Raw genomic sequence first — 14,998 nt, forward strand, 5'->3', positions numbered from 1 at the left:
AAGTCCGGGGACAAATTGTTACAAATTACTTTGCCTGTAATTACCTAAAATAGTACCTATATATACATATATATATATATATATATATATATACACACACACATTTTCAAATACATATGCATAAATGAGTTTAAAGCAGGGGGGAAGCAGCAGGGAGCGGCCCATAGTATGTCATTTGGGGGAAGGGCCACAAATGTTTTAGGGGGCCCTGGCTAACGTCTAACGTCTAATGTCTGTGTGTCCTTTGGAGGGCGTGGGAGGAGGGGGGGCCAAAAAATGTTGTGAGGGGCCCCGTTATTTAGGATGGTGGCCCTCTGTGTATGAATGTATATATATATATATATATATATGTATAATATGTGCAATACTGTCTCACAGAACTCAATATCGACATGGCGCCTCTTCTACCTCCGGAGGCACAACCCCAGGCAGAACAGGCTCAACAGGCCCCAGGACCTGCCCAGGCCGCCGAGGCCCCAGGACCTGCCCAGGCCCCAGGACACGCCCAGGCCCCCGAGGCCCCAGGACACAGCCAGGCCCCCGAGGCCCCAGCAACACCAGAGGCTGAGGAGGCCCCCGAGGCTGAGGGGGCCATGGAGGCCGAAGAGGCCCCGGACACTCCCCCCCTTGACTCCTCCCCCACTTTCCCCCCACTTTCCCAGGCCCTTGAGTTCTCCCCCCAGACCCCCGGATCCCAGCCACCAGGTTCTCCTGCCGACGAAGGACCATCACGTCGGTCAATGCAGGAGGACCTGGATACCATCAAGGCTGAGTTGGCCCAGCTCCGGGGGGATATGGCCAAACTGAGGAGGGACGTGGATGAACTCAAGGGCAGCAAGCCCTAAGTTTTTTTTTCCCCTTTTTTATCTTCTACTTTTATATATTTTTTTATATTTTATTTATTTATATTTTATATATAAATATTTTTCTAGTAAAATTTTTTAGTTTTCTAATTTTGAACTGGGTAATGTCTACTTATTTTTCCTTCCTTGATATGGTATTCTATACTTTCATGTAGTTTCTCCTCCACTCTTACATTTATCAGTAACAGCATCAATATGCTATATGGGTTCAATTTTTGCAAATATTCTGCCAACAATTTTGTCTTTAGCCCATTTTGTTGCCAGAATAATTGCAATATTATATTTGTTCCTGTTTATTAAAGTGCCCATAACATATTTGCCATTTATTTTGTGTCTAAAATCTCCCACTTAATTTAAGCCACTTTAGTAAACGGATCCCTAAGTATTTAGCTAAATATTCTTAAATGCCCCCCCCCCCCCCCCATTTACTGGCCTAATTTGATGTTGTACTACACAGCTTGGAGGACATAAGTTGCGCACATAATAATAGGCATGCCATACATACAAGTAAAGTAAGTAGGAAAGAAGGCAAAAAGGAAGGAAAGACAGTAAGCCAAAAGGAAAAGCCCGTTGAGTAGAAAAGCAGATGAGCAAGTGTTTCAATAGAAAGATGAATGTAAGATATTTACCTGTATCTGGACTCCTCTGCCAGCTTTTTCTTCAGGCACCTCTTAATATCCTGATATCTCTTCTTACATTGATGGACATTGCGGAGACATACGCCCACACTATTAACATGCTCCCTCCTCTTAGCAACCTGTTTTTTGCTTGCCATAACTATATATGAATATCAATATCACCTACAAAAAAATCTCTTGCACTTCTGTGCTCTCCCAGGGCAAATGTGCAAAATGGCGCCAGTTTTTTGCTGTCGCGTGTGTCAAGTCGCGTGGCAATTGCGTGCGCTAATTAGCACGCATGCATTACATACCGCTGTGGGCGTTTGTTAATTAGCGTGCATGCGTTACATACCACTGTGGGCGTTTGTTAATTAGCGTGCATGCGTTACATACCGCTGTGGGCGTGCGTTAATTAGCGCGCATGCGTAACATACCGCCGTGGGCGTGCGTTAATTAGCGCGTGTGCGAAAAGTAGCGCACACGGTATTTCGCGCGCGTTATTTAGCGCATAGGTTATTTAGCGCACACGTTATTTAGCGCACGTAGAATTTTTGCGACTAAAATATCGCATGCCATATCGCGTGTACAATAGCGCAAGTATGCTTATAGTGAATCGTGCGAAAAGTCGCGAAAATTAAGACGCAATAAAATTTTTACCTCACGCTATAAATAAGCGCACGTTTTATCGCACTTTAGTGAATCGGCCCCTATATATTAAGAACTGACACATACTACTTATAATGAAGAATTTGGCACAAAATTTTTGTCTTCCCTATGGATCCCTATGGTAAGAAAGCATTATAAAGGCTGAAAAATGGTTTAGTTAGATAGTAAATATACAGCATTACTGAATATGTTGCTGCTTTATAAATACTATAATAACAATTTTATTGAAATTGTAAAAAATACATTATAAACAAGCTCAAATTTTCTTCTATTTAGTAAACAAAGTGATTTTCTTCTTTTTAACAGGATTCCACTCAATAGAATGCCATCAATACGGGAAACTTTGCAGAGCATGGGGGTGAAAGTAACTGATGCTTTTCCTCAGCTGAGGATGAAGGCACTGGCAGATAAGAATCCTAATAATGGAACAGCTCCAACTGTGCTTACCAACTACATGGATGTGAGCAATTTATGCATATAAACAGAAACCTATGGTAGCTATAAATCAATTTAAAATGAAGACACATGTGGCAAATGCATTCTTTATGAAATATTGGTTCCAGTACTAGAGAAGGCAAACCTGCCTCAGGCAGCATAGCTATAAGTATGTATGTTGCTGGTTAGTATGGTACAGTCACACATTCCCTCATTTGCTTACAGTATATACTGTATGAAGTGTAACTACTCCTCAGCAGTGAGACAGTTTTCTGCTATGCAAAATGCAAATAGATAGATAGTGTCAGTTCCACTTTTTATTGGCCACTAATATTTAGCCAATTAACATTTACCAGATATTTGACTCACTAATTGCAAAAGTAGGATGTATCTAGGCCGACTAAAATTGACAATTTCTGGGAGGTGTTTTGATAAATAGTATGTATGTACGTATGTATATTTTTATTTATAAAGCGCTACTTATGTACGCAATACATTAATACAAACAGGGGGTTAATAAGATAATAGATAAATACAAAGTATAACAATAAATACAAATAAATACAAGATACAGTTACAGTTGCAATAAGTTAAGAGTCAAAGACACAAGAGGATGGAGGTCCCTGCCCCGTAGAGCTTACAATCTATATGGGGGGGTAACTTACAGATACAAATAGGCAAATATAAGTGCTGTAGGTCACAGTGGGTGACAGTACAATATAAGTGCTATTTCCCAGATCAGGTGCTGGGCGAGTGCTACAAAAGGTAGACTTTTAGTTTGGTTTTAAAAAGACTGGGGGAGGATTCTCTCTGGAGGAAATCAGGGAGGGCATTCCAAATGTAAGGGGCAGCAAGGCAGAAGGGTTTAAGGCGGGAAACCGCAGTAGTAGTGGGGGGCGCAACCAAACGATTGCTCTGCGAGGAACGAAGGAGTCGGCCAGGAACGTACGGAGACACAAGGGAAGAGATGTAGTGAGGAGCAGAGGAATGGAGGGCTTTGAAGGTTAAGAGAAGGAGTTTGTAAGATATTCTTTGTTTAATAGGAAGCCACGATAAGGACTTTAGCAGGGGAAGGGCCTGAACTCTCCTGGATGAGAGGAGGAGAATTCTGGCAGCAGTATAATGCTAATTAATTAATGTAGACTGTAGGGGGGAAAGATGGGAGTTAGGGAGGCCGGTTAATAGCAGGTTGCAGTAGTCAAGTCGGGATAGGATGAGAGCATGCATGAGCAGCCTAACTGTTGCAGTAGAGAGAAAGGGACGGATTTTGGCAATATTGCGTAAGAAAAAGTGAAGGTTTTGACAGTGGAGTTAATGTGGTCAGAAAAGGAGAGACTGGAGTCAAAGAACACGCCCAAACAACGTGCCGAATCGACAGGGTTGATGAGGTTGCCATCAATAGAGATAGAAAAGCGGGGGTAGGACCAGGCTTAGGTGGAAAGATCATTAGTTCAGTTTTTGTTAGGTTTAGTTTGAGGTGGCGTTGGTTCATCCAATTAGAGATAGCCAGGAGGCAGTTAGAGATTTGTGTCTCAGTTTCAACTGTTAACGAAGGGGTCAACAAATAAATTTGGATATCATCAGCATACAGATGATATTTAAAGCCAAATGAACGGATAAGATCTCCCAAGGACAGCGTGTAAAGGGAGAAGAACAATGGCCCAAGTACAGAGCCTTGGGGTACCCCCACATTAAGAGGAACTGGAGATGAGGTTTTATTAGCATAGGAGACAGTGAAAGAACGGTTAGAGACATAAGAAGAGATCCAGGATGCATCCTGACTACGGAGACCAATCAAATGCAGAATTTGCATCAGGAGGGAGTGGTCAACCGTATCAAACACAGCCGATAGATCTAGGAGGATTAGTATAGAGAAGTGACCTTTGGCTTTGGCAACCTGAAGATCGTCTCAGTAGAGTGCGCAGGCCGAAAACCAGATTGCAGTGGGTCTAATAAATTATGGGCATTAAGAAAATTAGTGATACGGGAGAAGACAATACGCTCTAAGATTTTGGAGGCAAGCGGTAGGAGCAAGACAGGACGGTAGTTAGAGAGACAGGACTGGTCCAGAGTGGCCTTTTTTAGGATAGGCTTGACACAGGCCTGTTTGAAGGAAGAGGGGACCCTTCCAGAGGTCAGAGAAGAGTTGAAGATGTGAGTAAGAGCCGGAGTGAGTTCAGCAGCACAGCGTTTGAGCAGAGAAGAAGGCATAGGGTCAAGAGAGCAAGTGGTGAGCGGAGCAGACAAAAGAAGCCGGGAGACTTTGGAGACAGTTACAGGATCAAAAGAGCTAAGACATGCGGAAGGGGGCTGAGGAAGGAGGAGCTGGTTCGTATTAGTAGAGGGGGGGAATCTGATTGCGAATGGACTCCACTTTGTTCATGAAGAAACCAGCAAAGTCCTGGGGAGAGTGCATAAAGTGAGGTAATGGGGTCTGTGATGGACGCAGAAGGGTATTAAATATGGAAAACAGGCGTCGTGGGTTGGATTTATTGTTATTTATAAGTGTGTTGTAGTATTCCTGTTTAGCCTTCGACAGGGCAGAATTGAGGCAGGCCAATAGGAATTTATAATGGATAAAGTCTGCTTGCGTATGGGATTTCCTCCACATACGTTCCGCAGACCTCGTACAGGAGCATAAGAATTTGGTGCTCACATTCAGCCAGGGGCGTGGGTTTTGAACCTAAGTACGCTTAGGCTGAAGGGGTGCAAATAAGTCAATTGTGGAGGCTAGAATGCTGTTGTACTCGCTAACCAGGGTATCAGGGTCAGACATCTCGTCAAAGGAGGAGAGACTGGACCTGAAAGAGATCATCAATGTGGGAGTTGAAATCCCCAAGGATGATTGCAGGGCCGTCAGTAGAGAGGAAAAAAGAGAGCCAGGTTTCAAAATCAGAGAGGAAGGTAGCAGGGGAGGAGGCTGACGGGGGTCTGTAAATGACAGCCACCCGTACAGAGAGAGGATGGAAGATTTGAAGTGCATGCACCTCAAATGAGTTAAAAGAAAAAGCCGGGGGAATAGGCGCTAACTGGCAACGGGAGGAGAAGAGAATTCCAATTCCACCACCGCGTCCAGTGGTCCGGGGGGTGTGGGAGAAAGACAGACCGCCATGAGAGAGCGCAGCTTCAGTAGCGGTGTCATTCTGCAACAGCCAGGTTTCAGTTAGTGCGAGGAGATGAAATGATTTAGAGCAGAACAGATCATGGATTAGTGTAGCTTTGTTAGTCAAGGAACGGACATTAAGAAGGGCACAAGAAAACGGAAGGTAGGAGGAGGGAAGAGTGGGAACCTGAATAAGATTAGAAACAGTAGAGGAGCAAAAGACTTTAAGCAGGGGGGCAGAAGGACGAGGACGGATATAAGAAGGTATGGAGCAGGGCCCGGGGTTTGGCGAGACATCCCCTGCAGCCAGCAATAGTAGGAAAAAAAGGGAAGAGATGTGAGCAGAGGAATTAAAATGATTGCGCCTCCGCGTACGGACAGTAACCGGGGGACAGAGGTATTGTAAGTAGTTATAAAGGGTGAAAGAGCTGGAGTATGTAGATGGGAGCAGGGAGGAGGATATGTGGATGGAATATGGACAGACAACAGGGGGGTTAAAGGAAGTGACTACCTAAGGGAGCACCATGCATACAATTAGAAGAAATGAAGTGCATTTTGCCATTATCAGGTGAGGTGTAGTCTTGTAGCGTCAGAGAATGGCAGTAGAGATGGTTCCTCAGTGCATTAGTGAGTTGGTCTGCATTTGAGACAGTTCTTTAATTTCAAGCAGCAGTCTGTAGATGCTCTCCTTGTAGTTCTCCTTTGTTGAACTCCTTGTTAAACTCGTTCAGATCACTTTGGAACTCATCACCCTTGCAAATGCTCACTCCACAGCAAATGCTCTCCCCTAAGAAAGTCTTAATAAATAGGGAGAGACAAAGCAGGGCAGCACTGCACACAGGTCTGGGGAATCACAACTGATTGTAATTGATCAAGCAACAGGCTAATCATCCAGCTGTGTCAGAGGGGGGGAGTATAGCAAGAGTGAAGATAGAAAGAAGATAGAAAGACAGAAAATAGTCATTAGAAGCAATAGAAATTTTTAGTTACACGAAAAATTTGCTACTTATAATACCACTTCTCAAGATTTTCAACACTATGCAATTATCTTCTGTAGGCTGCTAAGAAAAGGGTTCATATGTATTGTAATAAAGCTGTGATCCTTTATAAACATTTATAATTATTTCATCTAACACCAATAACATATTAAGTTATGCAGGATCAATGATTAAGCCTTCTGATAAAATGCTAATTAGCAATAACTGACACACATGCAAGTAATAGTAAAATTAAATATATTTAAATACCTTTGTATGAATTGATTACAAGGATAGCAAGTTCAGCAATTCAGCATAACCAGGGAGCCCCACAATCTTTGGTGCATCACCTTCAGGTTTCCAATGATCCTGGCGCCCATTCACAGGTGTGAGGAGAAACTTCTGACCCTTATTTGTTCTTGGAAGACCAACCAGGGACCTGAGGTGTACTGGCTGCTGTTCCTCCAGACTGAGCCACAGGAGGCAATGTGGATGTCGTTTTAACCCACCCTTTATATCAATTACCTTTCCCCTTTTTCTGTTCTCTACTATAATTTGTTTTCTGCCTGTTACTGTTTTTCAATTTTGATGTTGTTAAGCTGTATGTTTACTCAGCACATTGGCTCAAAATTCAGTGGGTAATTCTAATAGCATTATATTTTACTTTAGCAACAAGTCAGCAATTCAAACTGGTCAGCTTATGAACCAAGTCTGAATAAGCTGAATGTGTTTCTTGTCTGTTAATTTTTAAATGAACTATGTCTGTTACACTTTTGAGCCCCAAGAAGGGCAAAACCGTTTTGTAGTTTGGAATCTGATCAGCTATTATCCTGGCTTCTGCTTTAAAAACCCAGTGGATAAAGAAAAACTATACCCCGAACAATGTAGGTCTCTGTAAAAATATATTGCATAAACCAGCTCATATGTAAAACCCTGCTTCATCTAAATAAACCATTTTCATATAAATATACTTTTTAGTTGTATGTGCTATTGGGTACTCCTAAATAGAAAATTGCTATTTTAAGAATTAAGGGCCGCCTCCTAGGATCATAGGATTCACAGTGCACACAAACATGCTTAGGCACACATACATGCCAGGTCACATTAGCCAATTAATGGACAGAGTTCTGCCTTTTGCTTCCACACTATTTACTGTAACAGTTAGAGCTGCATCACTTTCTGTCAGGTGATCTCTGAGGGAGCACACAGCCCATCACTAAATGGTGCATCAAGGGAAATGATGTAAAAGGGCAATATTTACAGATGTATATATTCCAGTTTGGTAAGATTTTTAATAGGTCACTTAACAAAATATAAATTATCTGTTGATTAAGTATTCATTCTTGGGGTATAGTTTTCCTTTAAGCTTTAGCCTAGGATAAACCCATGTAAATGTGATTTTCTTGGAGCTCTTTGGGATCAGTTCCCAAAATTCCTTGTGATTGTTTGCATACATATGAGGCAGTCTCCTTAACCATTTTGATTTATCTAAAGAAATAATCAAAACCATTAAAGAAACTCCCTATACTATATTTCATCCCTTGATTTACAAATTATACTGATTTTACAGTAACTTCTCTAGTATAGATCTAGTACACACTGACATATACACTGAATACAGTACATACATAACATATTTACATACGCATACAGCTGCAATTAGGCAGTTTACAGCACACAGTTAAATGGTGCTTCTTACAGACTAATGGCAATTGGGTTCTGTTCAGCAGAGTTCTAGACTGCCAATGATTTTCCAAAATATCCATCTATCACTGGTAGCCACAATTCCCAACCCATAAGGGCATGCATTTCTCAGAGTATTTAAACCACCTAGGATGATACTTTCAAGTGTAACAGTAAGTTATTATAAATTACATATAATTAATTTTAATTTTCTGTACATTAAAGTCTTAATCACTTCAGTCATACAGAACTGTCCAAACTCTTTTACAGCCAAACCACATTAAGGCTAATGCCTCGCGGGCGTATTCTTGGCAAGCCTAAAAACTATTGCCGAGAATATGCCCCACTACTGTAAATTTAGCCTACCTTGTGCATATTCCATTCACCTTGTGAATGGAATATGCTCGAGTGAAGGCACATGTAGCCGATATCAATATTACATTACTGAATCCTTTTACCTTATTCACACATATTCAATAATTAATTTTACCTTAAGACCAAGAAAAGCTAGCCTATAGACATTATTAAGTTTACATAGCAATAATAATTTTATTAACCATAAATATATGCCTTTGTTATTGTTATTTTGTTTTATTAGAGTTTCACAGACTGGCTTTTACTAATTATTACTATCGCACAAAATAAAGTTTAAAATTCTCTTTATTCGACCATGGACTTGCCTCCCAAGGAGAGACTGATTTTTAATCACATTTTTGTGGTTACCAGGTGTAAGATAGCAGAAAATTGGAAATCTAAAATAATTCCCAAAATTGAAGATATTCTTAAAACTGTAGAGTTTAATCTCAATGCAGAAAAAACCTGGGCAATCAGATCAGGAAATTTACAGTCCTTTCTGGTGAGATCAAGTTTATGGCATTCGATATATCCAGATACTGAATTGAATGATCTTAATTAGAGGTCCCATAAATCTAATAAATCCAATACATCCTATAAACCCTCTCACAGAGATGGAGACTTTTCCAGTTGTGTACTCTGCATAACACAATAATTTATGAGGGAAGCGTACTGTTCTTAACTCTTAGCAACTGAATACAACTTCATTAGTTGTAGTATTAGGTGTAGTTGTAGTTATAGTTTTTACTGTATGTATACTTCCTTATTGGGATATATCAATTTATTAAAGTAAAAATATTGCTCTATATTTTTGGTGAAGCAAAATTTCTTAATGATACGGCTTGACTATGTTCAATCAATCCTTAGATGGATGCGACCCCTAGGATCTCAGTAGTGTCAGTTTATACGCGTTTTCCACGTTTGAACTTACGCGTTTTCAACGCGTGATTATTATCCGCGTATAAATATACGTGTACATAACAAATTTCTTAAGCAACAATATTAAATTATATTATATCATATTTTATCATATGTTGACCAATACTGAATGTATAAGTTTTCAACGGCTGTTATTATTTGTACTGCAGATTATTTTTCTGCATAACGTAAATATTAATGTTTGAAAATATTTTAATGCCTTTATTTGGCTATAATGTTTAAAAAATCCCAATAAAAATTATTGAAACTAAAATTCTCTTTATTCCATAGCCATTAAAAACTACACTGACCCCAGTCTATTAGCCTTCAATTCATGCTTAACCAACCCTTAATTGTAGGCTCCAAAGAGCAAATGTCAGTAAGAATACACACACACAGTTAAAACCGATCAGTTGAAAATCAATCACAGATTACATCACAAATTATTCAATTTCTTGTTACAAACACAGTGGTATAATCAATATTCCAGTCATAATATAATCCAAAGATGTTCCAGGGTTAAAAACCAATCTACATAGCCACTCTAGACTGCATAATAACATTAAGTTAAAACCTTCAGGTAATACACACTGTATATGTAATTTATCATTATCACAATTTACAAATGCATACGTTATATCAAAGGTAAAATTCATGCCTAAAGGTAAGGTCTATAAAAAGAATCCAAAATAGTAACATAGTTACATAGGGTTGAAAAAAGACCATCAAGTTCAACCCTTCCAAGTAAACCCAGCACACACAAACCTATACTTACTTATCTATACACTCACATACATAAACTATATACCGTATATACTCGAGTATAAGCCGATCCGAATACAAGCCGAGGTACCTAATTTTACCTAAGAAAACTGGAAAAACTTATTGACTCGAGTATAAGCCTAGGGTGGGAAATGCAACCGCTACTGCTAAGTTTCAATAATCAAATAAATAACAGATAAATAAATATATAACTTTAGGGAAAGAAAAATGCTACAGCAGCAGTCAAAAGCAAGTTTGGGAACGCTAAGGAAGCTGCCATACTAATTATCATCAATTATTATAAGTACTTGGACACCAGTGTACAAGTCCCACCACAGTACTACAATAGTAGTTACAAGGGCAAAATAATTCTTGATGCTGGACTTCAAGTAGGTTAACAGTTATAGGTTAGATTAACAATTATAGGTTAGGTTATATTTAACCAAGCTATGCAGCTTATAAGTTAGAAATATAGTTGTTTTGTTCATTCCTTGATATATTGCACAATAAACAAGAACTCCCTTCAATAAAACTCAATGGAGTGGCAAAATACTTCTATGGTGCTACCATATAAACTTCTCTGTGTAGTTTTCAATATCATTATTCATATCCTCCACTGTCACTGGCATCAGTTTGTCTGTGTAACCTTCCAGCTAACTGTGATTCCTGGCATTGGACTCAAATAAAACAGGCAACCCATAGTTGTGACACATGTGCCTATGAGAAAAGCAATATTATTATTAACTACCACAGCAGAGGTTTAAAAGCATATTTCCCATTATGCACCCAACATCCTCCATCATTTAACACAAACGTGCTTAGCACACTGGGACTATCAAGCCCTATCTGTACCTGTGTAATTTGATTTCAGCTACAGCACAAGGTGACTTGTTCATCACAGCAATAGAAGAAACTTTTAGGAAGCACAGGCGATGACTGTCAGAAGCAACTAACTCCTAACTCCGCGACTAGAAGGCAAAGTACAGCGGGGAGGCAGCGCCATTTCTGCCTTCAGTTTGAGTCAGTCAGAACACAGCGAGTGCGCGCACAGCACCAATTGGTTTAAGTAGAGCTGGAGATGTAACGCGCGCTCACCCCTTGGACGCAGATGAGCGAGTGCGCGCACAGCACCGATAGAGACAGCAGAAACTGGGGGCCCAGTTAAAGTAGCGCTGGAGATGTAACGCGCGCTCACCCTGGACGCAGGTGAGCGAGTGCGCGCACAGCACCAATTACTTTTAGTTGCTCTGGAGATGTAACACACTCGTAACCCCCCCCGTCCGCTCGTAACCCCCCATCGCCAGATTGAGAGTCGGACACAAGCGGAGGGAGGGAGGTTGGGAGAGGTATACTCGAGTATAAGCCGAGGGTTATTTTTGAGCACATTTTTTGTGCTCAAAAACTCGGCTTATACTCGAGTATATACGGTATACAAACATTAATACTAACTGTAGATATTAGTATCACAATAGCCTTGGATACTATGTTTGTTCAAGAACTTATTCAGGCCCCTCTTAAAGGCATTAACAGAATCTGCCATTACAACATCACTAGGAAGGACATTCCACAACCTCATTGCCCTCACTGTGAAAATCACCTACGCTGCTTCAAATGAAAGCTCTGTTCCTCTAATCTAAAGGGGTGGCCTCTGGTATGTTGATGTTGGAAAAAAAGAACATCCCCTTTCTGCCTATAATCCCTTCTAATGTACTTGTACAGAGTAATCATGTCCCCTCGCAACGTCTTTTCCAGAGAAAACAACCCCAACCTCGACAGTGTAACCTCATTGTTTAAATCTTCCATCCCCTTTACCAGTTTAGTTGCACGTCTCTGCACACTCTCAGCTCATTAATATCCTTTTTGAGGACTGGAGCCCAAAACTGCACTGCATACTCAATGTGAGGTATTACCAGGACCTATAAAGAGGCAAAATTATGTTTTCATCCCTTGATTCAATGCCCTTTTTTAAACAAGACAGCACTTTATTTGCTTTAGGCAAATTCCAGGCAATGTCATCTACAAAAACCCCCAGATCCTTCTCCATTAAGGATCCCACCAACAAACTACCATTTAGTAGATATCTCGCGTTTATATTATTTCTACCAAAGTTCATAACTTTGCACTTTTCCACATTGAACTTAATGAAGTTTGCTGCCCAGTTTTCAAATTTTGTCTTATTATGGGAAAAGTAAGTAAAAGAAAGACTCCATGGACCAGTACATGGTAAAGAAAACTATCTGCCACTACCTTGCCTACGGCGCAAGATACCATAGCACATCAAGCCACCAAGTTTGCCCCAGGTACACCCGATAACTGTTGAGGAGTGGTGTTGTAAGTAGCAAAACTTTCTCTCACAACTCCATGACAAGCTGAAAACGACTACAAGAGACTCTCTAACTGAATTCATGAAAGAATTGTGGCAGCAGTTACAAAACTTAAACGATTGCATAGAGCACTGCGACAGACTAAAACACGCACCATGTCCCCCTTCTGGAATAGGATAAAAAAGCTCTTCAGCAAGAGATTCAACACCTCCATTATTAACGGGAGGATACCACAAACAGGGAACAGACGCCAAATCTCAGAATCCAGGGAATATGGGAGGAGGTAGGCCCCCTCTTACTTTAACACCTATTTACTATCTCTTTTCCAATACTTTGTCCCTATCCTCATCACAGAAGAATGGTACTTAAATAAGACACACATCACTGTTGACAAGAGCCTTAAGATTAAAGCAACCTTGAGGTGTCATCCTGCACCTTCATTCTTCACCTCCAAAGACAAGGTTATTGCAGCGTCACAAAACAAACATAACATTCCTTACAAAGAAGACAATTTTAAACAACCTCTCCTCAACCACCTTGGCCAAAAGAAGGGACCCCAAACCATTTACAACAATGCTCAGGGAGTTTTTAATGGCACACAATATGACATCAGAAATCCAGCAGAGGGCCCAAACTTGCTAAAGAGATTGAGCTTGAAAAACAGCACCTCTCCCTCAGATCAGATCATGCCCCAATTAAAGGAGAGGGAAAGTCATTTTGGCATTTTTTTTTTTTAAACTTTGTTTTTATTAGTTGTTTTACAACAAAGTAAGATGCATACAAAATATGTGGAACAAGGGGGGTTAAAGAAAGTAGAATAGGGGTTGGATAGAGGGTTAGAGGTAAAGGGGGGGGGGTTGGACTCTCGCCTAGCCGTTTCATCTGGGTAGTCTTTTTTTCTTTTCTTTTTTTTTTTTTTCCTTTTATTTAGTTCTCAAGTTAGCGTCTGGAATTTTCCCTTGGTATTGTCCATTTTTAGATCTGATCTGGTCGATTGTTTTGGTTTTCGGTCCACGTGGTCCAGGGTGTCCATATTTTTTCATATATGTCCATTTTGTGGTGGATGAGTGCGGTCAATTTTTCCATTGTAGATGTCCACCAGATTTTAGCTGTTATCTCAGGGAGTTGTGGTGGTATCGATTTCCATTTTTTTGCTATTCCACACCTAGTCGCTAGACATATTTGGGAGCATAGTTTGAATTCGGTCCTGGTCAGGTGATCTGGTTTGTTGAGTAGGAGGGCTAGTTGAGGGTCTGGTTGGATTTCTTTCTGTAATAGTTGGCTTATGAATCTGAAGACCTCCTTCCAGAGTGTTGTAATTTGGGGGCATGTCCACCAAATATGTAGCTCATCTCCTATTTCTCTGCATCCCCTATAGCAAGTGGGTTCTGACTTATATATTTTGTTTAGTTTCAGTGGTGTGAGGTACCAGTCGTACAGTATTTTGTAGGCGTTTTCCTTGATTATGGTGTTGATAGAAGCTTTTTTGATGTTCTCTAGGATTGACTGCCATTGGTCATCGTCTATAGTCACGTTTTGCCTTTGTTCCCATCGTACCATGTGTTTTGTTTTGTCCGGTACTTTGTGGGAGTTAAGGTTGTTGTAGAGCCATGTTATTTGTTGTTTGTGGTGTGGGTGGTAGCTTAGTCGTTCAAAGATTGTTTTTTGTCTGTTCGACTTTCCCAACTTCGATTGAATAAAATGTTTGATCTGTGCATATCGGAAGAATTCTCTGTTAGGGATTGCTTTTTTTTGCTTTAGATCGTCCCTTGTCAGGAGATTGCCTAATGGGGTAAGGCTGCCAATGTCTATATATTGATTTGTTGTCCACCATTAGAACGCTTGAGAATCTGTACCTGGAGGAAAGTCAGGATTATTTACAATTGGGACAAAGGGGGAGGGGTCTGAGCTGATCCAAGGTTTATGCTTTACTAGTAGTTTATCCCAGAGTCTAATTGTGTGCCTAAGTATTGGGTTGGTCAGGGTGATTTGTGATCTAAAGTTTTGTGCGATCCAGAGTATGGATCTCGGTAACTGGGGAGCTAGCAGTTGTGTTTCTAAAGCGACCCATCTGACAGCTGCAGGTATACAATGCATTTTGACCATCTGGGCTAATTGTGCTGCTTTCCAGTAGTTAAGCAAATTAGGAAAATTCAGTCCCCCTTGCGATGTTGATCTCATAATGACTCTTTTGTTTACTCTATGGGGTTTGTTGTCCCAGAGAAAAGTGAGCATCCTTTTCTGTAGCTTTTCTAGATCTGTTACATTCATTGGGATGGGGAGAGTGCGGAAG

General features: G+C 40.6%; 1 protein-coding gene across 2 annotated transcripts in view; it reads left to right on the forward strand.

Annotated features, from left to right (window-relative positions):
* ren (renin) overlaps positions 1-14,998 on the forward strand; it is a 147,137-nt gene that overhangs the window by 69,556 nt on the left and 62,583 nt on the right. For both annotated transcript variants that reach the window (XM_018091525.2, XM_031896850.1), the window contains exon 2: positions 2,456-2,609. In XM_018091525.2, coding sequence (XP_017947014.2) covers positions 2,456-2,609 — 154 coding nt within the window. The remainder of the gene's footprint in view (positions 1-2,455; positions 2,610-14,998) is intronic.

Source organism: Xenopus tropicalis, chromosome 2 (assembly GCF_000004195.4).
Source record: "Xenopus tropicalis strain Nigerian chromosome 2, UCB_Xtro_10.0, whole genome shotgun sequence".
Classification (NCBI taxonomy): Eukaryota; Metazoa; Chordata; class Amphibia; order Anura; family Pipidae; genus Xenopus; species Xenopus tropicalis.